Source organism: Brachyhypopomus gauderio, chromosome 17 (genome assembly GCF_052324685.1).
Source record: "Brachyhypopomus gauderio isolate BG-103 chromosome 17, BGAUD_0.2, whole genome shotgun sequence".
Taxonomy (NCBI): domain Eukaryota; kingdom Metazoa; phylum Chordata; class Actinopteri; order Gymnotiformes; family Hypopomidae; genus Brachyhypopomus; species Brachyhypopomus gauderio.
In genome coordinates, this window is record NC_135227.1 from 3797989 (window position 1) to 3820094 (window position 22106).

General features: G+C 36.7%; 1 protein-coding gene across 18 annotated transcripts in view; it reads right to left on the reverse strand.

The window, feature by feature from the left end:
• Positions 1-22106, reverse strand: part of LOC143480211 (uncharacterized) — a 41249-nt gene that overhangs the window by 9377 nt on the left and 9766 nt on the right. For 2 of the 18 annotated variants that reach the window (XM_076977740.1, XM_076977738.1), the window contains exons 19-102: positions 21731-21784; positions 21300-21347; positions 21166-21216; positions 21003-21047; positions 20878-20922; positions 20740-20787; positions 20525-20569; positions 20386-20439; positions 20201-20245; positions 20053-20100; positions 19283-19366; positions 19091-19141; positions 18792-18839; positions 18590-18643; positions 15715-15762; positions 15575-15628; positions 15135-15182; positions 14994-15047; positions 14815-14862; positions 14672-14725; positions 14519-14566; positions 14379-14432; positions 14206-14253; positions 14065-14118; positions 13891-13935; positions 13764-13811; positions 13623-13676; positions 13455-13496; positions 13311-13364; positions 13140-13187; positions 13008-13061; positions 12838-12885; positions 12523-12570; positions 12380-12433; positions 10095-10148; positions 9918-9965; positions 9777-9830; positions 9586-9633; positions 9443-9496; positions 9265-9312; positions 9123-9176; positions 8973-9020; positions 8830-8883; positions 8640-8687; positions 8355-8402; positions 8213-8266; positions 7998-8045; positions 7854-7907; positions 7692-7727; positions 7551-7604; positions 7386-7427; positions 7177-7224; positions 7033-7086; positions 6717-6770; positions 6585-6629; positions 6461-6505; positions 6318-6371; positions 5241-5288; positions 5059-5142; positions 4887-4934; positions 4743-4796; positions 4582-4629; positions 4283-4330; positions 4140-4193; positions 4002-4049; positions 3751-3798; positions 3609-3653; positions 3432-3476; positions 3304-3351; positions 2732-2785; positions 2426-2470; positions 2259-2303; positions 2138-2185; positions 2006-2059; positions 1824-1871; positions 1625-1669; positions 1470-1517; positions 1081-1122; positions 756-809; positions 582-629; positions 446-499; positions 289-336; positions 162-206; positions 44-85 (exon numbers count right to left, since the gene is read on the reverse strand). In XM_076977740.1, coding sequence (XP_076833855.1) covers positions 44-85; positions 162-206; positions 289-336; positions 446-499; positions 582-629; positions 756-809; positions 1081-1122; positions 1470-1517; positions 1625-1669; positions 1824-1871; positions 2006-2059; positions 2138-2185; positions 2259-2303; positions 2426-2470; positions 2732-2785; positions 3304-3351; positions 3432-3476; positions 3609-3653; positions 3751-3798; positions 4002-4049; positions 4140-4193; positions 4283-4330; positions 4582-4629; positions 4743-4796; positions 4887-4934; positions 5059-5142; positions 5241-5288; positions 6318-6371; positions 6461-6505; positions 6585-6629; positions 6717-6770; positions 7033-7086; positions 7177-7224; positions 7386-7427; positions 7551-7604; positions 7692-7727; positions 7854-7907; positions 7998-8045; positions 8213-8266; positions 8355-8402; positions 8640-8687; positions 8830-8883; positions 8973-9020; positions 9123-9176; positions 9265-9312; positions 9443-9496; positions 9586-9633; positions 9777-9830; positions 9918-9965; positions 10095-10148; positions 12380-12433; positions 12523-12570; positions 12838-12885; positions 13008-13061; positions 13140-13187; positions 13311-13364; positions 13455-13496; positions 13623-13676; positions 13764-13811; positions 13891-13935; positions 14065-14118; positions 14206-14253; positions 14379-14432; positions 14519-14566; positions 14672-14725; positions 14815-14862; positions 14994-15047; positions 15135-15182; positions 15575-15628; positions 15715-15762; positions 18590-18643; positions 18792-18839; positions 19091-19141; positions 19283-19366; positions 20053-20100; positions 20201-20245; positions 20386-20439; positions 20525-20569; positions 20740-20787; positions 20878-20922; positions 21003-21047; positions 21166-21216; positions 21300-21347; positions 21731-21784 — 4209 coding nt within the window. The remainder of the gene's footprint in view (positions 1-43; positions 86-161; positions 207-288; positions 337-445; positions 500-581; positions 630-755; positions 810-1080; positions 1123-1469; positions 1518-1624; positions 1670-1823; positions 1872-2005; positions 2060-2137; positions 2186-2258; positions 2304-2425; positions 2471-2731; positions 2786-3303; positions 3352-3431; positions 3477-3608; positions 3654-3750; positions 3799-4001; positions 4050-4139; positions 4194-4282; positions 4331-4581; positions 4630-4742; positions 4797-4886; positions 4935-5058; positions 5143-5240; positions 5289-6317; positions 6372-6460; positions 6506-6584; positions 6630-6716; positions 6771-7032; positions 7087-7176; positions 7225-7385; positions 7428-7550; positions 7605-7691; positions 7728-7853; positions 7908-7997; positions 8046-8212; positions 8267-8354; positions 8403-8639; positions 8688-8829; positions 8884-8972; positions 9021-9122; positions 9177-9264; positions 9313-9442; positions 9497-9585; positions 9634-9776; positions 9831-9917; positions 9966-10094; positions 10149-12379; positions 12434-12522; positions 12571-12837; positions 12886-13007; positions 13062-13139; positions 13188-13310; positions 13365-13454; positions 13497-13622; positions 13677-13763; positions 13812-13890; positions 13936-14064; positions 14119-14205; positions 14254-14378; positions 14433-14518; positions 14567-14671; positions 14726-14814; positions 14863-14993; positions 15048-15134; positions 15183-15574; positions 15629-15714; positions 15763-18589; positions 18644-18791; positions 18840-19090; positions 19142-19282; positions 19367-20052; positions 20101-20200; positions 20246-20385; positions 20440-20524; positions 20570-20739; positions 20788-20877; positions 20923-21002; positions 21048-21165; positions 21217-21299; positions 21348-21730; positions 21785-22106) is intronic. The other 16 variants (XM_076977739.1, XM_076977741.1, XM_076977746.1 and 13 more) reach the window with 16 other exon arrangements.

Genomic DNA, 22106 nt, shown 5'->3' on the forward strand with positions numbered 1-22106 from the left:
AATATAACTCAGTAGCTGATTATTAATGTTTTAATCAACTTACCTTTCTTGACAGGCCCTGGTTTAGCCTTGACAATTTCAGCCACTGAAATATTAAAAGTATTTTAAACATAATAGGAGAACTTAGTTATGATATGTCTAAATAAATTAGAAAAAATTACCTTTCTTTGGAGCTTTAGCTTTTTCTTGTGGTGTAGGCTCAGCTTCTGTAGAACAGTATGAAGATGAAACATGCTGTAAAATGTGAAGTCTTTTAATATACAAAGGCTTATTTGATAGCATTAATACCTTTCCTAATTGGGACTGGTTTAGACTTCTCCTTGGCAACTTCAACCTCTGAAATGTTAAACAAATTGTGTCTAGATTCAAAAACATTTTTTTTACATAATGAAAGCAGAACTTGGTTGGAAACAAGAAGAATGAAAAGACATGAAAGTTAGATGACCTTTCTTTAAAACAGGTTCAGGTTTTGCCTTTTCTTTTGGTGCAGCTTCAGGTTCTATAAAATGGTGTAAAAATTAAAATGGTGCACATGGTGAAATATTCTTTAACATACACAAAGTCTTTCAAGACATTCCCACCTTTCTTTATAGGCACTGGTTTAGTCTTCTCCTTGGCACCTTCAGCCTCTGAAACACAGATTGTTTTCCCTGTGTAGTGTCTATACTCAAAAACATTTTTAAATGTAATGAAAAAAAACTTTGTTTGGAAACTTGTTCAGGAAGAAGAGTCAAAGGACATGAAAGGTAGATTACCTTTCTTTAAAACAGGTTCAGATTTTGCCTTTTCTTTTGGTGCAGATTCAGGTTCTGCAAAACAGTAGAAAGCACAAAAACTGTACAAATTTGTTATGATACAGCCCTTGACCCCTCCTTTTTGGCGTGTGTATGTGTAATCTTTGTCCGTATATATATATATATATATATATATATATATATATATATATATATATATATATATATATATATATATATATATATATATATATCCTTTGGGTGTGGTTATGTGTGTGTACAACACCTCGTCACAAAATCATAAAATATGAATGGTTTAATATACTCAAACTTCTTTCATGGGTACCTTTCTTGACTGGGATGGGTTTAGTCTTGGAAACATCAGCCTCTGAAAAAGTCAAAACAAAGGCTCATTCTAAGTCTTTGTTTTTCTCTGTTTACATTTCATAATCACTTTGCAAACATAACAATTTCTGCTTCTGAAACAAAAAAGGTAGCTATATTTGATTAAACTGTGTTTTCTGCTATATATATATATATATATATATATATATATATATATATATATATATATATATATATATATATATATATATATAATAACAAAATAGTAACAGAATTTGGTCATCAAAGATAAAAAATTCTAATGTTACAGTGAATTTACAGTTACAGTTCATGAAATATTAATAGTTTTAATGTACAACAGCTATAGGCATCTTCAATAGTCAGACATACCTTTCTTGACTGGGAATTGTTTAGTCTTCTCTTTGGCAACTACAGCCTCTGAAAGATTAAAAACAAAGTTGATTTCATACCATAATGTTTGTTTGTTTTTTTTGTTTAGTTTTTGCATGTTTAAATTGAATTTGAATTCACTTTATCAAACATACCTTTCACAGGACCTGGCTTAGCTGTCTCTTTCACTACTTCACCCTCTGAAATATAAAAATCACATAATGGTATTAACAAAATGGTATTAGAATTTGGATGTTTCATGGTCAGAAAAAATATAAAGCATAGGAAATGTACATATCATAAAATATTTGTAGTAATTTAATGTACAGAGACTTCTTGCATAGGCACCCATACCTGTTCTGATTGGAACTAGTTTAGCCTTCTTCTTGGCAAATTGAGCCTCTAAAAAAAGTCAAAATAAATTCATGTATAAATAGTAGGCCTACTTTGTGCACTCACACAGTTGTAAAGACATTGTAACAACTTGCTTGTTAAACTGGTTGAGAAGATGATAGACATTACGAAAGTCATATTACCTTTCTTCTGAGCAGTTTCAAGTTTTGGCTTGTGTTTTAGGGCAGGTTCAGATTCTGTAAAGCATGAAAGATGTATACATCATAAAATATGAACAGTAATTCAAAACGTGCTTTTTTCATGGGTACTAATACCTTTCTCGACTGGGACAGGTATAGCCTTCTCCTTGGCAACTTTAGTCTCTGGAAAAAAAAAAATTATAGTTAAGTCTTTTTATTTCTCTGTTTACATTTAATAATCCATTTGTACATTTACCCTTCACTGGAACATGCTTAGCCTTCTCTTTGGCAGCTTCACCCTCTGAAATGTAAAAGTCGTTTTTTTTGTGAATGGACTCAAATAAATTGTAAACACAATGGAAGCAAAACTTGGTTATTAACTTGGCGATTAAGAACGAAACATCATTGTGTAAATTAGATTACCTTTCTTTGGAGCTTTAGCCTTTTCTTGTGGAGCAGGCTCAGCTTCTGTAAAACAGTATGAAAATGAAAACATGCTGTAAAATGTGAATAGCTGTTTAATATACAAAGTGTCACGCGCGGTGCGGCGAAAAGGACAAGGCACGAGTCCACTCTTGCGAAGAGTGCAGCTTCAGCTTCTGAAACATTAAACAGTTAATTTTTCCTGTGTAGTGTTTATAGTCAAATATGTAATGTAAATATAATGAAAAAATCTTGGTTGGAAACTTGGTCAGGAAGAAGAATGAAAAGTCATGAAAGTTATATTACCTTTCTTCAGAACAGGTTCAGGTTTTGCCTTCTCTTTAGGTGCAGCCTCAGGTGCTGCAAAACAGTATAAAACATGTAAATTTTACTAATCATAAAATATAAATGGTTTAATCTACACAATCGTCTTTCTGTCAGTCCTGCCTCCCTCCAGTCAGTCATGTCTCTGTTTGTACTCTTATTTTGAAATTCATTGAGTCTGGTTTCAGTGTGTTCCTGTTCACTCCTTGTTTGTAACCCTGCCCCCCATTAGTGTTCCCAGGTGTTTGTACTTGGTTTCCCTTGATTTCCCCTGTATTTTAACCCTGGTTTCTGTGTAGTCTGTGCTGGTCTTTATATTGGTAACATCTCTGTGGTTCATAGTTCTGTCCAGTGATTCCTGTATGTAAGTCTGTTATTGTTCGTTTTGGTCAGCTGTATTAAATATGAATGACTCTCTCATGGATTTGACCCTTGCCTGTTTATATGACCCTGATTTTGGATTGCCCTTCAAAACACCTTGCTCTGCTCAGCACATGCGTCCACCTCCTCACTTCTAGCTGCCACAAACGTTACACTTTCATTGGCACTCATACCTTTCTTGACTGGGAGTGGTTTTGCCTTTTCCGGAGAAACTTCAGCCTCTGAAAAAGTTAAAATTGAAGTCACTTGTAAGTTTTTTTCATTTCTCAGGTTACATATAATAATCCTTTTGCAAATATACCCTTTAATGGAGCTTGCTTAGCCTTCTCTTTGGCCACATCAGTTTCTGAAACATTAATTAAAATATGTTTAAGGAGTAAATTGTAGATTTTACTCAAATATAAGTTTACACACTTTGTAAAAGAGCTTGCTTTGTCACTGGTTCCAGAAGATTTCATAAACATAAAAATGAGATCACCTTTCTTTAAAATAGTTTCAGGCTTTTCCTTTTCTTTCGGAGCAGCTTCATGTTCAATAAGAGAGCATAAAGCATGAAAATAGTGCACATTATAAAATATGAATAGAAATTTAAATTGGGCTTCTTTCATGGGAACTTGTACCTTTCTTGACTAGGACTGGTTTAATTTTCTCCTTGGCAACTTCAGCCTCTGGAATATTAAAAAAGTAGTTTTTTATTGCCTCAGGTCTAGCTTCTATACAGTTTTAAACACAGTATACAAAGAATGTTGTTGTGAAGTTGGTGAGCAAGAAGAATTAAACAAATTCTGTTCAACAGTGTAAAAATTTAAACTACACACTATAGCATGAAGTTTTTTAAATATACACAAACATCTTTCGTGGGCACTCATACCTTTCTTGACAGGCACTGATTTAGCCTTGTCCTTGGCAGATTCAGCTTCTGAAACATTAAACAGGTCATTTTTCCTGTGTAGTGTCTGTAGTCAAATACAGTTGGAAATATAATGTAAAAACCTAAAAGCTATATTACCTTTCTTCAGAACAGGTTCAGGTTTTGTCTGTTCTTTAGTTGCAGCCTCAGGTGCTGCAAAACAGTAGAAAACGCGTAAATTGTACTAATCATAAAATATAAATGGTTTATTGTACACAATTGTCTTTCATTGGCACTCATACCTTTCTTCACTGCGAGTGGTTTAGCCTTCTCCTTGGAAACTTCTGCCTCTGAAATATTTAAAAGGTAGGTTTTTGTGAGTAAATTGTAGATTTTCGACTCAAAACAATTACAAACACATTGTAACATGTTTTAACAGAAGTTGCTTATTCACCAGGCCAAGACGATTACAAAAACATAAAAATTACAGGCTTTTCCTTTACTTTCGGAGCAGCTTCATGTTCTATAAAACAGCATAAAGTGTGAAAATAGTGCACATTCTAAAATATTAATAGAAAATTTCTTTCATGGGAACTTGTACCTTTCTTGACTGGGACTAGCTTAGCTTCCTCCTTGGCAACATTAGCATCTGAAATATTAATAAAGTCATTTTTACAGTCAAGTCTAGTTTATTTATAGTTTAAAACAAAATATACAAAGAAGAGAGTTGTAAACTTAATTAAAAGATGGAAGTCATATTACCTTTCTTCGGTTTAGGTTCAGGTTTTGCCTTTTCTTTTAGTGGAGGCTCAGGTTCTGTAAATCAGTATAAAAATGTAGACTGTACACATTGTAAAATCTGAGTATATGTTTAAGGTATGCAGGCTTCTTTCATGGCATTCATACCTTTCCTGATTGGAAGTGGTTTAGACTTCTCCTTGGCAATTTCAGCCTCTGAAATGTTCAAAAAGTATTTTCCTGAATATACTGTAATGTCTAGACACAAATACAATTTTGAACACAATGGAAGCAGAACTTGGTGAACAAGAAGAATTAAAACAGATGAAAGTTAGATGACCTTTCTTTGGAGCTGGTTCAGGTTTTGCCTTTTCTTTGTGAGGAGGCTCAACTTTTGCCTTTTCTTTTGGTACAGTTTCAGGTTCTATAAAACAGTGTAAAAATGAAAACTGCACACATTGTAAAAGCTACAGTTTTTTTATATATATAATATGCACAAACATCTTTCATGGACACTCATACCTTTCTTGACAGGCACTGGTTTAGCCTTGTCCTTGGCAGCTTCAGCGTCTGAAAGATTAAATAGGTCATTTTTCCTGTGTAGTGTCTATAGCAGACATGGGCAAACTATGGCCCGCAGGCCATATACGGCCCGTTAAGCTTTTTAGTTTGGCCCGCCGAACTTGTCCAAATTATAGTAAAAACCACATTATTTCCCCCTTTTCACCCTTTCCCCTGCAATACCGCCGTTACCCCACTAGTCCAAACCCATTGACCTCTGTTGGAGTTTAACTTTCCTGCTGCCGTTTTTGCCCTTCGGTAAAAATGAGCAGACCAAAGAAAAGAAAAATGGACACAGAGTGCCGAGTATTTAAAAAGGAGTGGACAACAAAATATTATTTTACTGAGGTCCGATCAACGGCTGTATGTCCGATATGCCAAGAAATGGTTGCAGTTTTCAAAGAGTACAATATCAGCCGTCACTTTGCTACGAAGCATGCAAACTAAGCTAGCAAGCGGTCAACAGAAGGACGAGTGGCTACTGCTCAGAGGATGGCAGTTTCTCTACTGTGTTATGAACAAATGCATATGGAAAGTTTGGAGGAACGTCTTTTAATTAAGCGCAATGTGCGCATTTACACACAGTAGGGGTACAGTAGCTTAATTAACACATTGCACATAACTCTCAATTTAAAGAGCCCTTTCTAACTTATACTGCAGGCAGGATATTTATTGCAGTCTATCTCTCAGGACAATACATCCATGATTTTGCAGGGTTTAAAGGGATTAAAAATTATTGAGATTGAGTATTTTGTAGGGTAATAATATGTTTTGAATGTTGAGTGTTCCATTTATCTTTTCTAGTAAATGTTGATTTCATTAACTTTGCATCTTCAATTGAAATGTATAAAAATAATAAATTAAAGTGCGTGTCCAAATGCTCCTAACCCGGCCCCACTGTCAAATTTTAGAACCCATTGTGGCCCGCAAGACAAAAAGTTTGCCCACCCATGGTCTATAGTCAAATACAGTTGTAAACATAATGTAAAAAGCTTGGTTGGAAATTTGGTCAGGAAGAAGAATGAAAAGTTATATTACCTTTCTTCAGAACAGGTTTAGGTTTTGTCTGCTCTTTAGGTGCAGCCTCAGGTGCTACAAAACAGTATAAAACACAGAAATTGTACTAATCATAAAATATAAATGGTTAAATATACACAGTTGTCTTTCACTGACACTCATACCTTTCTTGACTGAGAGTGGTTTTGCCTTCTTGGCAACTTCAGCTACTGAAAAAGTCAAAATAAATGTTAACTGTAAGTCATTTTATTTCTCATGTTATATTTGATAATCACTTTGCAAATTGACCTTTCACTGGAGCTTGCTTTGCCTTCTCTTTAGAAACTTCAGCCTCTGAAATATTGAAAAGTAGTTTTTCAAATACAATTTTTCACACTTTTTAATGGAACTTACTTTTACACTGGGTCAAAATTAGATCACCTTTCTTTGAAATGGTTTCAGGCTTGGTCTTTTCTTTCTGAGCCGCTTCAGGTTCTGTGAAATAGTATAAATCATGAAAATATTGCACATTATAAAATATGAATAGTAAAATAAATCAGGCTTCTTTCATTGGAACTTGTACTTTTCTTGACTGGGAGTGGCTTAAGATTCTCCTTGGCAACTTTAGCCTCTGGAATTTTAATAAAGTAATTTTTACTGTCTGAAGTCTAGTTTATACAGTTTAAAATAAAAAAAATACAAAGAACAGTTATACATTTGGTGAACAAGATTAATTAAAAGATGGAATACATATTACCTTTCTTCAGGGTAGGTTTAAGTTTTGGCTTTTCTTTTAGTGCAGTCTCAGGTTCTGTAAATCAGTATAAAAATGTAAACTGTACACATTGAAAAAGCTGAGTACATGTTTAAGGTATGCAGGCTTCTTTCATGGTATTCATACCTTTCCTGATTGGAAGTGGTTTAGCCTTCTCCTTGGCAATTTCAGACTCTGAAATGTAAAAAAAAGTATTTTCCTGAAGGTTCAACTTTTGCCTTTTCTTTTGGCGCAGTTCCAGGTTCTTTAAAACAGTGTAAAAATGAAAACTCTACGCACTGTAAAATGTAAAGTTTTTTTGTTTATACACAAACTTCTTTCATGGGCACTTATACCTTTCTTTACTGGTTTAGCCTTGTCCTTGGCAGCTTCAGCGTCTGAAAGATTAAACAGGTCATTTTTCCTGTGTATTGTCTATATAGTCAAATACAGTTTTAAACAAAATCTTGGTTGGAAACTTGGTCAGGAGGAAGAATGAAAAGTCATGAACGTTATATTACCTTTCTTCAGAACAGGTTTAGGTTTTGTCTGTTCTTTAGGTGCAGCCTCGGGTGCTGCAAAACAGTAGAAAACGTAAATTGTACTAATCATAAAATATTAATGATTTAATATACACAATCATCTTTCATTGGCACTCATACCTTTCTTGACTGGGAGTGCTTTTGCAGTTTCAACCTCTGGAATAATAATAAAGTAGTTTTTACTATCTCAAGTCTAGTTTATATACAGTTTAAAATAAAATATACAAAGAACATAGTTGTAAACTTGGTGAAAAAGAGGAATTAAAAGATGGAAGTCATTACCTTTTTTCGGTTTAAGTTCAAGTTTTGCCTTTTCTTTTTGTGCAGTCTCAGGTTCTGTAAATCAGTATAAAAATGTAAACTGTACATATTGAAAAATCTGAGTACATGTTTAAGGTATGCAGGCTTCTTTCATGGCATTCATACCTTTCCTGATTGGAAGTGGTTTAGCCTTCTCCTTAGCAATTTCAGCCTCTGAAATGTAAAAAAAAAAAAAAAAGTATTTTCCTGAATATACTGTAATGTCTAGACACAAATACAAATTTGAACATAATGGAAGCAGAACTAGACAAGAATTAAAGAAGAATTAAAAAGAAGAATTAAGAATTAACAATAATTAAAACAGATGAAAGTTAGATGACCTTTCTTTGGAGCTGGTTCAGGTTTTGCTTTTTCTTTTGGTGCAGCTTCAGGTTCTGTTAAACAGCGTAAAAATGAAAACTGTACACACTATAGCATGAAGTTTTTTAAATATGCACAAACATCTTTCATGGGCACTCATACCTTTCTTGACAGGCACTGGTTTAGCCTTGTCCTTGGCAGCTTCAGCTTCTGAAACATTAAACAGGTCATTTTTCCTGTGTAGTGTCTATAGTCAAATACAATTGTAAACGTAATGTAAAAACTTTCTTTGGAAACTTGGTCAGGAGGAAGAATGAAAAGTCATGAAAGTTATATTACTTTTCTTCAAAACAGGTTCAGGTTTTGTCTGTTCTTTAGTTGCAGCCTCAGGTTGCATAAAATATAAATGGTTTAATGTACACAATTGTCTTTCATTGGCACTCATACCTTTCTTAACTGGGAGTGGTTTAGCCTTCTCCTTGGAAACTTCTGCCTCTGAAATATTTAAAAGGTAGGTTTTCGTGAGTAAACTGGTTTTTATACTCAAAACCATTACAAACACTTTGTAACACTTTGTAACAGAAGTTGCTTTTTTTACCAAGTCAAGAAGATTACAAGAACATAAAAATTAGATCACCTTTCTTTAAAATGGTTGCAGGCTTTTCCTTTTCTTTCGGAACAGCTTCAGGCTCTATAAGAAAGCATAAAGCATGAAAATAGTGCACATTATAAAATATGAATAGAAAATTTAATCGGGCTTCATTCATGGGTAACTTGTACCTTTCTTGACTGGGACTGGTTTAGTTTTCTCCTTAGCAACTTCAGCCTCTGGAATATTTAAAAAGTGTTTTTTTATTGTCATAGCTCTAGCATCTATACGAGAGGTCACCAACAGGCGGACCGCGGTCCGGATCCAAAAGCTCATATTACCTTTCTTCAAAGTAGGTTCAAGTTTTGCCTTTTCTTTTGATGCAACTTCAGGTTCTGTTAAGCAGCGTAAAAATGAAAACTGTACACACTGTAGCATGAAGTTTTTTAAATATACACAAACTTCTTTCATGGGCACTTATACCTTTCTTGACAGGCACTGGTTTAGCTTTGTCCTTGGCAGCTTCAGCTTCTGAAACATTAAACAGGTCATTTTTCCTGTGTAGTACCAAATAGTCAAATACAGTTGTAAACATAATGTTAAAACCTTGGTTGGAAACTTGGTCAGGAGGAAGAATGAAAAGTCATGAAAGTTATATTACCTTTCTTCAGAACAGGTTCAGGTTTTGTCTGTTCTTTAGTTGCAGCCTCAGGTGCTGCAAAACAGTATAAAACATGTAAATTGTACTAAACATAAAATATTAATGGTTTAATGTACACAATTGTCTTTCATTGGCACTCATACCTTTCTTAACTGGGAGTGGTTTAGCCTTCTCCTTGGAAACTTCTGCCTCTGAAATATTTAAAAGGTAGATTTTTGTGAGTAAATCTTTTTTTTTATACTCAAAACCATTACAAACACTTTGTAACACTTTGTAACAGAAGTTGCTTTTTCACCAGGTCAAGAAGACTACAAAAACATAAAAATTACATCACCTTTCTTTAAAATGGTTTCACGCTTTTCCTTTTCTTTCGGAGCAGATTCGGGTTCTATAAGAGAGCATAAAGAATGAAAATAATGCACATTATAAATATGAATAGAAATTTTAATTGTGCTTCTTTCATGGAAACTTGTACCTTTCTTGACTGGGACTGGTTTAGTTTTTTCCTTGGCAACTTCAGTCTCTGGAATATTTAAAAAGTAGTTTTTTATTGTCTCAGGTCTAGCTTCTATACAGTTTTAAACACAGTCTACAAAGAATGTTGTTGTGAAGTTGGTGAGCAAGAAGAATTAAACAATGATGGTCATATTACCTTTCTTCAAAGTAGGCTCAAGTTTTGCCTTTTCTTTTGGTGCAACTTCAGGTTCTGTTAAACAGTGTAAAATTTAAAACTGTACACGCTGTAATAGTTTTTAAAATATACACAAACTTCTTTCATGGGCGGTTTGTTAATTAGGGCAATTGGGCGACGCACCACGAAAGGATGAAGAGTACGTCTTTTTTTCTCTCACATTCTATCACGGTATTTAATTAGCTATGCCTGTTCTGGACAGTTTCTCTTGCCTCTGAATGCCATTGTCCAATCAGCGTTGAGGTGCTTTCCCTGTAGTACCACCCCTTTTTGGGCGATTTTAGTCTGACTGAAAATCACCCTGATTGCTCTGGTGGACTCTCATGTTAATGTTTTTTTTTTTTTTAAGTGTAGGCACTGCAATGCAATGTCTATGGGTTCCAGGAGGGCTCGCACTCATTTATGTGCTTGTGTCAGACGTAACCTAGGGAAAATAACAGCAGCTAACGATCTGCTCGACACAGCCAGCGTTCCTTCAACTCAGAACAACTCAATCGTTTCATTAAGAGAAGTGCCATTCTGTCGTCGTAATAATCAAGATAAACTAGCAACTAAGGAATCAGGGCCACTGAGACCAAATTTAAACATCAAACAAGTGAAGTGTGTCTACAAAGGGAGGAAAAGAATATAACCGGGGATTTTTGCGAAACTGGTATGAAGGGAAAACATGGCTAGCAGGCTGTGAAGTAGAGCGCCCTGTTCTGCTCTCCCTGCATTCTGTTCCATCCTTAATGCTGTTGCCCATTTATATTCTATGCAACACCTAAAATAAAATGCTGTCTGAGGAATACAGAAATTATTGTGAGTGGGAAAGATTCACTTTATTTAATTTATGGTAAATCTGGCCTCTCTCCATGTTTAAAGTTGTTTGTGAGGGCAAATTGAGAGATGACAATTTTTGTTGACCACAGTTAATTGTTCAGTCATTGTAGAACTTTAACCAAGATGATATTTACAAGATATATCTGTGCACAAATACTGTACAGTTGTCACGTAGGGCCAGAGGCGGTCTTTGCATAGAGGCGTAGCTAGGCAACTGCCTTGGGCCCCTCCCACTGCAGCCCACTGTAGGGGCCCCCTGACTAGCTAACTTATTTCTGGCATATTAATGTTGATGGGCCCCCTAGCTAAATTCGCCTTGAGCCCCCAAATTGCTAAGTTCGCCACTGCATAGAGCTACGCCCCCTCTCATAGCTGTCACTTCGGTTTACCTCCTCGTGTTTGTGTTGTTCCCTGCCCCTGGATTCCGCCCTGCTCGTCTGTTTCTATGGTTTCCCCTCGTTTGCCACGCCCGTGTCATCATTGTTATCACCTGTGTCTAGTCCAGTCCTGTGTATTTATAGTCCCTGAGTCCCTCTTGTCATTGTCTGATATTTTTGTACATTCCTGTTCGTTGTCATTGCCTCTGTTCGTAAGTTCGCTCTTTTGTGTTTCCCGTCTTCCGTGTGTTTTGCCTATTCTTCCCTAGTTTACCAGCCTTGTTGTTTCCGTTCCCTGGTAGTATGCCTTTGTACATTTCGTGTTTGGACTGCCCGCCTGATATGACCCCTGCTAGCTATTACAACTCTGCCTTTGGAATTCCATTCAACAAATCTCGCTCTCCTCAGCGTTTGTGTCCGCCTCCCTGCTCTGCCTCGCACAGATCATTACAACAGTCTATAATGTAAAGAGAAATATATATTTATGATTATATTTTCATTGGTTAAGTCACTGTTTTTTATTTACCCACTGAAATGGTCACCTTGGATGTCATCACAACAATTGTCCCCCCCCAACCCCCCCCCGAGATATTTGTCAGAGGCCGCCACTAGTCTATATGTCACATTGAGGACCCCGGCCCCTCCCTTTTGGGCGTGTGTTTACGTCGTCTACGTCTACTCGTCTGCGTCTGTGGATCTCCGTGGGTGCGGTTGTGTCTTGTGATAATCCGTCTCACCTGTGGCTCGTCTCGTAATCATGTGGGGCTTATGTGGTTTGTCTACTTAATGTGCGTTCGCGCAGTGTCCTGTGCTCGTCGTTGTCTGAGTCTGCACGTTGTGTGTGCATGTTTCTGTTTCTCGTGCGCTTTTGCGCTTTACATGTTTAATAAACGTCACGTTCAGCAAGTGAAAGCAAGGATTCCTGTCTCGTCCTTGGCTGCGCCCGAACTTCACACTATAGTCCAATACAGTTATAAGCATAATGTTATAACCTTGGTTGGAAACTTGGTCAGGAGGAAGAATGAAAAGTCATGAAAGTTATATTACCTTTCTTCAGAACAGGTTCAGGTTTTGCCTGCTCTTTAGGTGCAGCCTCAGGTGCTGCAAAACAGTATAAAACACGTAAATTGTACTAATCATAAAATATTAATGGTTTAATGTACACAGTCATCTTTCATTGGCACTCATACCTTTCTTGACTGGGAGTGGTTTTGCCTTCTCCTTGGAAACTTCGGCCTCTGAAATATTTAAAAGGTAGGTTTTCGTAAGTAAACTGTAGATTTTATACTCAAAACAATTACAAACACTTAGTAACAAAAGTTGCATTTTCACCAGGTCAAGACGATTACAAAAACATAAAAATTACATCATCTTTCTTTAAAATGGTTTCAGGCTTTTCCTTTACTTTCGGAGCAGCTTCAGGTTCTACTGTATAAAGCAGCATAAAGCATGAAAATAGTGCACATTCTAAATATGAATAGAATTTTTTTCATGGGAACTTGTACCTTTCTTGACTGGGACTGGCTTAGCTTCCTCATTGGTAACTTCAGCCTCTGAAATATTAATAAAGTCATTTTTACTGTCTCAAGTCTAGTTTATATATAGTTTAAAACAAAATATACAAAGAAGAGAGTTGTAAACTTGAACAAGAATTAAAAAATGGAAGTCATATTACCTTTCTTCAGGATTGGTTCAAGTTTTGTCTTTTCTTTTAGTGGAGGCTTGGGTTCTGTAAATCAGTATAAAAATGTAAACTCTAAAAAAATCTAAATATGTTTCTTGTATGCAGGTTTCATGGCATTCATACCTTTTCTGATTCGAAGTGGTTTAGCCTTCTCCTTAGCAATTTCAGCCTCTGAAATGTAAAAAAAAAGTATTTTCCTGAATATACTGTAATGTCTAGACACAAATACAATTTTGAACATAATGGAAGCAGAACTTGGTGAACAAGAATGAAAACAGATGAAAGTTAGATGACCTTTCTTTGGAGCTGGTTCAGGTTTTGCCTTTTCTTTTGGTGCAGCTTCAGGTTCTATAAAACAGTGTAAAAATGAAAACTGTACACACTGTAAAATTTAAAGTTTTTTTAATATACACAAACATCTTTCATGGGCACTCATACCTTTCTTTACTGGTTTAGCCTTGTCCTTGGCAGCTTCAGTCTCTGGAACATTAAACAGGTAATTTTTCCTGTGTAGTGTCTATAGTCAAATACAGTTTTAAACATGACAAAACCTTGAATGGAAATGTTGTCAGGAGCAAGAATGAAAAGTCATGAAAGTTATATTACCTTTCTTCAGAACAGGTTCAGGTTTTGTCTGTTCTTTAGGTGTAGCCTCAGGTGCTGCAAAACAGTATAAAACGTAAATTTTACTAATAAAAAAATATAAATGGTTTAATATACACAGTTGTATTTCATTGACACTCATACCTTTCTTTACTGGGACTGGTTTTGCCTTTTGCTTAGAAACTTTAGCCTCTGAAAAAGTTAAAGTAAAGGTTAATTGTAAGTTTTTTCATTTCTCAGGTTATATTTAATAATCCTTTTGCAAATATACCCTTCAATGGAGCTGGCTTAGCCTTCTCTTTGGTCACATCAGTCTCTGAAACATTAAATGAAGTATGTGTGTAAATTGTTGATTTTACACTCAAATACGATTTTACACACTTTGTAAAAGAGCTTGTTTTTTCACCAGTTCCAGAAGATTACACAGACATAAAAATGAGATCACCTTTCATTAAAGTAGTTTCAGGCTTTTCCTTTTCTTTCGGAGCAGCTTGAGGTTCTATAAGAAAGCATAAAGCTTGAAAATAGTGCACATTATAAATATGAATACAAATTTAAATTGTGCTTCTTTCATGGAAACTTGTACCTTTCTTGACTAGGACTGGTTTAGTTTTTTCCTTGGCAACTTCAGTCTCTGGAATATTAAAAAAGTAGTTTTAATTGTCTTAGGTCTAGCTTAAAAACAGTTTTAAACACTATATACAAATAATGTTGTAAAATTGGTGAGCAAGAAGAATTTAAAAATAATGGTCATATTACCTTTCTTCAATGTGGGCTCAAGTTTTGCCTTTTCTTTTGGTGCAGCTTCAGGTTCTGTTGAACCATGTAAAATTGAAAACTGTACACACTGTAACAAAGTTTTTTAAATATACACAAACATCTTTCATGGGCACTCATACCTTTCTTGACAGGCACTGGTTTAGCTTTGTCCTTGGCAGCTTCAGCTTCTGAAACATTAATCAGGTCATTTTTCCAGTTGTAAACATAATGTAAAAACCTTGGTTTGAAACTTGGTCAGGAGGAATAATGAAAAGTCATGAAAGTTATATTACCTTTCTTCAGAACAGGTTCAGGTTTTGTCTGCTCTTTAGGTGCAGCCTCAGGTGCTGCAAAACAGTATAAAACATGTAAATTGTACAAAACATAAAATATAAATGGTTTAATGTACACAATTGTCTTTCATTGGCACTCATACCTTTCTTGACTGGGAGTGGTTTTGCCTTCTCCTTGGAAATTTCGGCCTCTGAAATATTTAAAAGGTAGGTTTTTGTGAGTAAACTAGATTTTATACTCAAAACAATTACAAACACTTTGTATCAGAAGTTGCTTTTTCACCACGTCAAGAAGATTACAAAAACATAAAAATTACATTACCTTTCTTTAAAATGGTTTCAGGCTTTTTCTTTTCTTTCGGAGCAGTTTCAGGTTCTATAAGAGAGCATAAAGCTTGAAAATAGTGCACATTATAAATATGAATAGAAATTTTAATTGTGCTTCTTTCGTGGAAACTTGTACCTTTCTTGACTGGGACTGGTTTAGTTTTGTCCTTGGCAACTTCAATCTCTGGAATATTTAAAAAATAGTTTTTTATTGTCTCATTTTTACCCTTCACTGGAGTTTGCTTTGCTTTCACTTTGGTATCTACGAACTCTGAAATATTTTAAAGGTAGTTTTTGTGAGTTTCGTGAGAATTGTAGATTTTATACTCAAATACAATTTTAACTACTTTGTAACAGAAGTTTCATTGTGACCTGGTCAAGAAGATTAAAAAAACATAAGATCACTTAAGATTACAAAAAAATGTATCACCTTTCTTTGAAACCGTTTTAGGCTTTTCCTTTTAAAAAGTTTTTTATTGTGTTTCAAATGGTAGGTAGACCTTTTCTGTAGATACTGGTCAAAAAGAATGACAAAACCCTGAAAGAATATCAAGAAGAATATGAAAGTCATATTACCTTTCTTTGGAGTTGGCTCATATTTTGCTTTTTCTTTTGGTGAAGCATCAGGTTCTGTAAAACAGTATAAAATTGAACTGTACACTTTGTAAAATATTAATTATTTAGTGTATGTGGGCATCTTTCAGGAGTACTCATACCTTTTCTGGCTGGGACTAGTTTAGCCTTTTCCTTGGCAACTTCAGCCTCTGAAATATGAAATAAAAACTGTTTTGAGTTAACTAGTTTATACACTCACATACAACAATATGTCAGGGCTGGCTCGGATGCCACACCTTCTACCTCCACAAGAGGCACCCGAGTCAGTCCCAGACTCTCTGGGCGCAATCAGCGTTGATCCGTTTCAGTCGTTTCTTCTTAAGGAAGCTTGGTGAAATGGATCACTGCTGATTCGTTTTGATCTTGTCATAACACTCTCAGCCTCTCTCCCTGTCTCTCATTTTTGTGATTCAAGTTGCTTTCCCATGTGAAGGTGTCTCGCCACCTTACTTTCTCTTTCTCTCTCCTCTACCTTTTACTTTTACTTATTCGAGTGTCTACCTCCTGCGGTTGAGTTTTACCTTTTCACGTGTTGAGTATTCCATGTTGTTTTTGGTTGGTTTTTTCCCCCGTGTTCTACAGTTGTGCTTTATTTTTATCCGTTGAGTTTTCTGTGTCCTTTTTAAGTTTCGTTTTGCTAAATCACTTTTCCATATCCAAGAATTAGCTTTCTTAGGGTACAGAATAGCATCTAACACTCTTCCTATGGATCCATCCAAAATTCAGGCCGTCACCCAGTGTCCGACTCCCTCTTCCCTACGCCAGGTTTTGCAAATTTCTATTGCCGCTTCATTAAGTGGTTCAGTACTCTGGCGGCCCTGCTCACTAACCTCACCAAGAAAACCCCAGGTCCGTTTGTGTGGTCCCTGGAGACCCAGGAATCCTTTGAGAGGCTAAAAAAGCACCCCCCTGAAACTTCATCTGTGTGCCTATTTTTCTCACCGCATGACACCTGCTGAGAGAAATGATGACGTCGGCGACAAAGAATTGTTGGCTGTTAAGCTGGCATTAGAAGAATGGAGACATTGGTTAGAGGGGGCCAAAGAACCGTCTCTGGTGTGGACGGATCATAAAAATTTGGCTTATCTGCAGCAGGCCAAACGTCTAAATCCAAGACAGGCCAGATGGTCGCTTTTCTTTAACAGGTTCGATTTCACCCTCTCCTATCGGCCTGGCACTAAAAACACGAAACCCGATACGCTGTCTCGCCAGTGGGAGGTGCCGCTTGATTCGATTGAGCCAAGCACTGTTATACCTTCATCCAAGATATTGACTCCCATTCAGTGGGACGTCGAGGCTGCTGTTAAGAGGTCACTTACCCATAATCCTGGTCCTAGTGGGGTTCCGTCTGGCTGTCTTTACGGTTTCCCTTCTGACATGGTGTCCGATAGGGGGCCGCAGTTCACAAGTCGGTTCTGGGGAGCTTTCTTAAATCTGTTGGTGCCAAGGCCAGTCTTTCTTTGGGGTTCCATCCCCAAACCAATGGTCAGACGGAGAGGACCAACCAGGACCTTGAGCAAATGCTCAGGTGCCTGGCATCCTCCAATCCGTCTTCCTGGTCTGACCAGCTCTTGTGGGCAGAGTACGACCACAACACCTTGTGGCACTCGGCTCTCGGCATGTCACTTTTAAAATGCCTCTACGGATACCCGCCTCCCATGTTCACTGACCAGGAAACGGACGTGGCGGTTCTGGCCTCCCGGCCTTGTCCTTTTGCCCCGGGCAGCGAGTTTGGTTGTCTGCCAAGGATTTGCCGGTTCAGGGTGGGACCAAGAAGTTGGCCCCTCGGTATCTGGGTCCCTTCAAGGTTAACAGGCGGATAAATCCGGTTTCTTACCGGCTGTTGCTTCCTCCTTCCATTCGGGTCCATCCTGTGTTCCACATCTCCCATCTCCACCCGGTTCTGTGTAACATGCCCTGTGCTCCGGCTCCTCCGCTCCCCCACATGGTCGGTGGTTGACCGGTGTACACCGTTAACTGGTTGTTGGACCATTGCCGTGTTCGGGGTCGGGACCAGTACCTGGTTGACTGGGCGGGTTACGGACCCTAGGAACGTTCCTGGGTCCCCGCCTCTCGCATTGTCGATCGGTCCCTTATTCGCGACTTCTGCCATGACAGGGCCGTCACCCTGGGCCTGCGAGGTCTTGGGCCTAGAGGGGTGGGCTCTGTCAGGGCTGGCTCGGATGCCACGCCTTCTACCTCCACAAGGGGCACCCGAGTCAGTCCCAGACTCTCTGGGCACAATCAGCGGTGATCTGTTTCAGCCGTTTCTAGGGCTTCTTAAGGAAGCTTGGTGAAATGGATCACTGCTGATTCGTTTTGGTCTTGTCGTAACGCTCTCAGCCTCTCTCCCTGTCTCTCATTCTCAAAGTTGCGTTCTCATGTGAAGGTGTCTCACCACTTTACTTTCTCTCTCCTCTACCTTTTACTTTTACTTATTCGAGTGTCAACCTCCTGCGCCACTTCTGTTCCATCTCAAGTTTTCCTCCAGCCTTATCTCTTCCTGTCAGTTACTCTTTTATTTTGGGAAGGGTTTTTGTTTTGTTGTGGAGTTTGCCTGCTGCCTGTGACTTCCCCTGGCGTGCTTAGTTTCGTTTTACGCGTTGAGTTTTTCCGTGTTCTTTCTGTTGCCTTTATTATTTTCCTCCCATGTCTATACGGTTGAGTTTTGCCTTTTCACGTGTTGAGTATTCCATGTTGTTTTCTGTTGGTTTTCCCCATTGTTCTAAGGTTGTGCTTTATTTTTATGCGTTGTCCTTTTTAAGTTTCATTTTGCTACTATGTGTATGCAGAGTGGATTTCTGCTGTGCTTTCTGTTTGTTCGCATGTGTTTATTTCATACACATTGATAAGCATTTATTCCTAATTGGTTTCTAACGGCATTTGGGTTCAATTCTCCCTTCATTTTTGTACACAGTAACTGAACTTGCTTTACAACCTGGTCCACAAGATTACACATTATAAAAGTTAGATCACCTTTCTTTGGAGCAGTTTCAGGCTTTGCTTTTTCTTTTACAGTAGGTTCAGTTTCTGTAAAACAGTAAAGTTTAAAAACAAACATTCTTAGCATGTACAACCCTTGACATATGAAAGTCACAATACGAGGTGCAAAGAGAGATGCTGAGTAGAGAGCAGAACATTTTTATTTTACACAGGCTTATTTCATAGCTACTCTTACCTTTCTTGACCAGAACTGGTTTGGCCTTCTCCTTTGCAGCATCTGCCTCTAATAAAATTAAAGGTTATTTTTAAAGTATGTCTTTGTTTTTCTTATTGTTCACATTTAATAATAATATTGCAAAGAAACCCTTCAGTAGAGCTTGCTTTGCCTTCTCCTTGGCCTCCTCCTCTGAAATGTTAAAATGTTTTACTTTATAAATTCTAGTTTCTACACTCAAGCATAGTTTCAAATACAATGAACAAACAACTTTGTTGTAAATGTAGTCAAGAAGAATTAAAAGATGATAGCCACTTTACCTTTCTTGGGGGTGGGTTCAAGTTTTGTCTCTTTTGGTGCAACTTCAGGTTCTGTAAATCATAATACAAAATGCAGACTTTACACATTGAAAATATGATTTTATGATTTCTCAAATGTGATGTAAATACAATGGAAGCTTGGTTGTAAACCTGGTAAAAATGAATGAGAGGTCATTGTGAATGTCAGATTACCTTTCATTGGAGCAGGTTCACGTTTATCCTTTTCTTTTGGGGTCAGCTCAGGTTTTGCCATTTCTTTTTTTGCAGCTTCAAGTTCTATAAAAGAGGATAAATCATGAAAACTGTACATGTCAAAAAATATTCATTGACCTGTCACTAAGTCCTGCCCCTTTGGTTATTATTGCTACACCTTTCACATTGTTGCATCGGGCACACTAATCTATGATATTTTCAGTTATATCAGTGAGATATAGTATAAAGGAAATACTTTTTGAAATAACAGTTTTTAATATCAGAGAGACGCAAACAGAAAGGATTATAATTTGAGAGCCACAATGTGTTGGCAGAGTATTGTAAATGACGAGGAGATTCAAACTAGGGAAAAGCTCATGAGTCCCAATGGATAGCAATGTCAATGAAATGATAGTAAATAATACTGGTATTTTAATTTATCTAATGTAGTTCATTTTCAACTTTGTTCTAATTTGTATGCCAGACAATTTGTTGGAGGTTTTTGTCACCCTATGATGTACTCTTCTTTGGTACAGGGGGAATAAAACACAGATAATATCTTAGCTATAATCAACTGTCTAGCTGTAATCAACTGCTACAATCAGTTAGCTCACATTAGCTTCTGAGCAGTTCTTGTTGGTCTTTACCATATTTAGCTATGAGTGAAGTCTAACATGCTGTTGAATTCATATCTGACATCCACCCTGGCTTTGGAAAAGGGAAGGAGTTTAGTGAAAGGTCAGTTGATTTTGTATACATGATGCTCACACCTTTCTTGAGTGGGACCAGTTTCACCTGCTCTTTGACAACTTCAGCCACTGAAAAAAGTCAAGTTACTAGTTACTAGTAAAATTTACAAGTTACTAGTAAATCTTTATATTTCACTGTTTACATTTAATAATCTCTTTGCATTTATACCCTTCACTGCAGCTTGCTTCATCTTCTCCTTGGCCACTTCTGCCTCTGAAATGGTAAATGGTAGTCTTTCATGGTAAAGTAAATTGTACTTTGTACTCTCAAATGCAACTTTACACATACAGTATCAAAACGTTTTCTTTTACCTGGTCAACAAGATTACAAAGACATTATGAAAGTGAGGTTACCTTTTTTCAGAGCAGTTTCAGGCTGTGCCTTTTCTTTTGGAGCAGGATGAGGTTCTGTAAATCAGCATAAACCATGGAAATTGTACATATAAAATATGGATTTAAATTTAAAACAGGCTTCTATTGTAGGTACTCATACCTTTCTTGACTGGAATGGGTTTAACCTCCTTTCCAGCTTCAGCCTCTAAATGTTAAAATGTAAACTTTGTGTAAACTGTTTATTCTGGTAAGTATTGTAACTTATACTCCTAAGTACAGTTATAAATCCAATGTACACAGAACGTGCTAGTAAACTTGATGAACAAAAGACAAAACGACACTGAAAGAACAATAATAATATTAAAGTCACATTACCTTTCTTTGTAGTTGGCTCATGTTTTGCCTTTGGTGCAGCTTCAGGTTCTGTAAAAGGCAATAAAATACAAAAAACTGTATATACCATAAAATGCAAATGGTTTTAAACACACAGGTTTATTTCATGGGTTCTCATACCTTTATTTACTGGAAATGGTATGGCCTTCTTGGCAATCTCTGCCTCTGAAAAAAAGTGATGGTTATGATTATTATTTCTAACTAATACTTTGTTTTTATGTACAGTTAATAATCACTGAATTTACCCTTCACTGGAGCTCGCTTAGCCTTGTCTCTATGATCTTCAACCTCTGAAATGTTAAATATGCTTTTCATGAGTAAACTGTCTAAAATACAATGTTAATCATGTAGAAACAATTTTGTTTTAACCTTGTGAAGATTACACAGACATTCTGAAAGTTACATTACCTTTCTTCAGAGCAGGTTCAACCTTTTGCTTTTCCTTTATTATGTCAGGTTCTGTAAGACAGTATATAGAACAAACACTTTAAACATATTTAAATATGTATCTATGCCAAGGCTTCATTCATGGGTACTCATACCTTTCTTGACTGGCACTGGTTTAGCCTCCTCCTTGGCAACTTCAGCCTCTAAAATGTTAAAGAGGTTGTTTTTTCTTTGAGATTGAGTAATTTGATGTTTCTAGACAGTATACAGTTCCTATTACAGTTTTAGGAAAATAGTGAAAGTAGAACTTGGTTGTAAACTTATTTTACATTCTTTCTCGTCATTCAATCCAAGGTGAACGTTGAATTGCTTGGTGAACAAAAATAATCGGAAAGCCAAATTTTTGGAGCATGTTCACGTTTCTTCATTGGGATTGGTTAAGCCTTCTCTTTGAAAATTTCAGCCTCTAGAATGTTTTGATTCTTGATAAAATTGTAGCTAGGCTCATACTAATTTAAACACAATGGTAACAAAGCTTGGATGTTAACCTTGTCAACAAGAATGAGAATTAAAATACGTCAATTACCTTTCTTTGGAGCAGGCTCAGGTTTTGCCTTTTGTTTCAGAGTGATTTCAGGTTCTGTAAAAGAGTTTTTAACAATAAAAACTTTATACATACATTTATAAACTTTATATATGTAAATTATGAATTGTTAAATGGTAAATTATGAAATTAATTGCAGCAGCACCAGGTAACCTGTATAAAATATCATATCAATAGTACACGAGAGAAAATCATTGAAAATCTTTTTAATTCCTTGTGTGTAATTCCTTGTGACAGATTGTCATTCGCTGCTTATATGTGCATGATCGCATTTCATTGTGCATTTTAGTGAATGGTTTCAAGAGCTTTGCCAAAGCAATGGTGGATGAACAACTGCCATCAGTGAAATAACTTCCCA